The sequence below is a fragment of the Charadrius vociferus genome, unplaced genomic scaffold (assembly GCF_000708025.1).
Source record: "Charadrius vociferus isolate BGI_N301 unplaced genomic scaffold, ASM70802v2 scaffold489, whole genome shotgun sequence".
NCBI classification, from domain to species: Eukaryota; Metazoa; Chordata; class Aves; order Charadriiformes; family Charadriidae; genus Charadrius; species Charadrius vociferus.
Genome location: NW_009650077.1, coordinates 228,477 through 231,410, shown reverse-complemented (window position 1 = coordinate 231,410; position 2,934 = coordinate 228,477). Strand labels below are relative to the sequence as shown.

The 2,934-nt window shown below is 62.7% G+C and overlaps 1 protein-coding gene across 1 annotated transcript in view; it reads left to right on the top strand.

Moving 5' to 3' along the window:
* Positions 1-2,934, top strand: part of BCAN (brevican) — a 27,612-nt gene that overhangs the window by 23,386 nt on the left and 1,292 nt on the right. Inside the window, exons 8-9 of the mRNA XM_009892071.1 lie at positions 1,762-1,869; positions 2,051-2,209. Of these exons, the coding sequence (XP_009890373.1) occupies positions 1,762-1,869; positions 2,051-2,209 (267 nt within the window). The remainder of the gene's footprint in view (positions 1-1,761; positions 1,870-2,050; positions 2,210-2,934) is intronic.

Sequence of the window (2,934 nt, the reverse complement as noted above, 5' to 3'; positions counted from 1 at the left end):
GGGCGCCCGCTCGCCCGGGGGTCCCCGCCGTGCCACCCTCGCCCTCGGGGCAGCCCTGCTGGCTGCTCTCTGGCAGTAGAGAAAGCCAACACCTTTCCTTCACGCTGTGCTTCCCTCTGTCCGTCTCTCCGTCCGTCCATCTCTTCTCTCTCTCTCTCTCTCTCTCTCTCCTCCTCAGCTGGGTAAGGGAAGGTTACAGGTCCGGAGAAGCACATATTTGTCAAACAAATTGGTCCGAGCTCTGCATGCACTTAAATCTCTTCTACTTCTGTGAAGTGTTTTAATGACTGTTTCCATGAAAAAAAGCAAAAAAAAAAAAAATAATCAAAAGAAGGCCCCAAACCCTACTCTGACTAACAGTGATACTAATAAAGGGAATTAAAAGCTTTCTAGAACAAGCATCTCGGCCCCCTCCCGGGGCTGTCTCGCCCCACGCAGAGGGACAAGGCCGGGGGGGGCTTCCTACCCTTGGAGCGATGGGGGGCACCGATGGGTACAGAGCCTCGTGCAGCCCCCCCGCGGCCAAGCACCCCAAAGTCGCTGCAGTCCCCCCAGGGAGTATATCACCCCCCCGGTCCCAGCCCTGCTCGCCCCACACAAGGGTTGAGATGGGCGGGCGCGTGAACCGCCATGGGGAGGGGGTCACCCACCCAAAACCACCCTCCGGCCCCCACGCCGGGGTGCTCCCAGCTCCGATGCCGCTTACGGCAGCTGAGCCCCTGTCCTGTCTGCTCTCCCGGCTCTCTGCAAGGGCGGCTCCAGCAGAGGGGACCACGCGGGGGGGTCCCACAGTGTCCTGCCCGGTCCCGTGGCACACAGGATGCTCGGTGGCGAGTGGCCAGACCTGGCGGGACAGCCGCCTTTGCCCTGGCAAGGAGAGATGCTGAGAAAGATCCGGCCGTGGGGCGTTAGAGCCCTAAATAGCTCATCCCACTCCGTGTCTGGGTCTGCTGGGGACGAGCTGTGTGTCCCGAGCCAGCCGCCGGCACCTTGCAGGGAGGTGACGGTGTTGGGGACGGGGTGAGGGCGGCAGCATCGTCCTTGGCACGGCTCCACTCAGCCAAGGACCATTAAACCGGCATCGTTAGGCTGGAGGGTGTCAAGGACTTTCAGTCTCCGCTCCGCCGGCGCTGGCGGCAGCCCTTAATCACGCTCTTGAGCCGGGGCTGGGAGCACACGATGTGCTCCAGGCGCCTTAATGACCGTAACGGGGCTGGTGGGGGACGTGTGGGTCGGGGACGGCGCCGGCGGCTGAGTTATCAACCCCCGGCCAGGCTGAAGGTGACAACATGGGGACAGGCGCGAGGCTCACCTTGCCGCCGGGCTGAGGACGCGTGTCCCATCCCGAAGTGCATTCGCTGCATCGCTCCAGGGGAAAGCAGGAGCCATCCCAGGGGGGCGGGAGCGGGCCAGGGGCTGGCACGGCAGTGAGCCCAACTGATGCGGAGGACGAGAGCGTCCAGCTCCCGTCCCCGTGCCCTGGGGGGAGGCCAAAGCCCCAAACCCTGCCAGCTCTCGGCCGGGGCGGCTGAGCCGGGAGCTTCCCACGAACTGAGAGGGCAGCGCGGGCAGACGGGATGGCTCCGGGCGCGTCACCGTGCCCCCGAGTCCTTCCCCTGCCCCAGACTTGGTGGCCACAGTGGCCGGGTCTTGCTGTAGGGTGCTGGAGGCAGAGATGAGGCTTTAACGATGCCGGGCACTAACGCGGTCCTCTCCACCTCTGAGCTCCCCGTGGTGAGGAAGGCTGCGTGTGCCTTGCAGGTGGCTGTGTCCCCAACCCCTGCCTGAACGGAGGGACCTGCACGGAGGACGGCACCCGTCTCACCTGCCTGTGCCTGCCCGGCTACGGAGGCAGCAACTGCGAAAGACGTGAGTCCCCCCCGGTGCCACCATGGCCCCCGCTGAGCTCCCGCTCCTGCGGAACCAGCAGCCCAAGAGACATAAATGCAGGGAAATCAGGTTTTTGGGTTTTGGTTTGGTTTTTTTTTGGCTTGCTGGTGAGCTGTGCGCCATCACCCTGACCCTCTCCTCTCTCCCCACCATGGCTCAGCGCTGGAGAAGTGCAGCACCGGCTGGGACAGCTTCCAGGGAGCCTGCTACAAGCATTTCTCCACGCGGAGGAGCTGGGAGGACGCGGAGACGCAGTGCAGGCATTACGGGGGACACCTGGCCACCATCCTGACCCCCGAAGAGCAGGACTTCATCAACGGTACGTGGCGCCGCCCCGGCCCCCACTGCATCCCATCCCCTGGACCTCTGTCCATGGGACCCTCAGCATCCCGCAGTGCTGGGCTTCAAGTTTTAAGCCTTAAGCCAAAAAGCAGCCGGGAGCCGAGGTGGAGCCCTGCCCCGCTGTGCCGAGGAAGAGGCAGACACAGTGTAGGGCAGCCGAAGAAATTAAAGAATAAAGGAAATAGTCAATATGACGGATTGACCAGAGGATGGTTTGATGCTCACTGGCCACTTGGCACGCGAGAGGTAGGGGGAGCAGGAGAGATAGCAGGATCACTGGGCTGATGGAGGATGGATGGATGGATGGAGAGGTAAATATGTGGATTGACATGAGAGAAGACGGATGGATACACGGATAGACACGGGAACAGACGGATACACACATGGGGGGTGGACAGTAGAGGTGGGTGAGTGGAGGGTTGGCCGTGCGCAAGTAAATTTGAAGGCAAAAGCAATAAGGTGCCCGAAAGCAGATGCGGAGGGAGGAGAGGGGAGGCAGAGCAGGGGACAACGGCAGCGGGGATGGGGCAGAGGGTGAAGAGGTCTGGAGGGACGAGGGTGAAGGAGGAAGGAGAAGGGAGAGATCTGACAGGGACCGGCCGGACCAGAAAATGGCAGGTAGGGACAGGCAGGGACAGGCAGGGACAGGCAGGACCGTGGGCACACAGGGATCTGCCGCCCTCTCCCGGTCAGCCCCGTCCC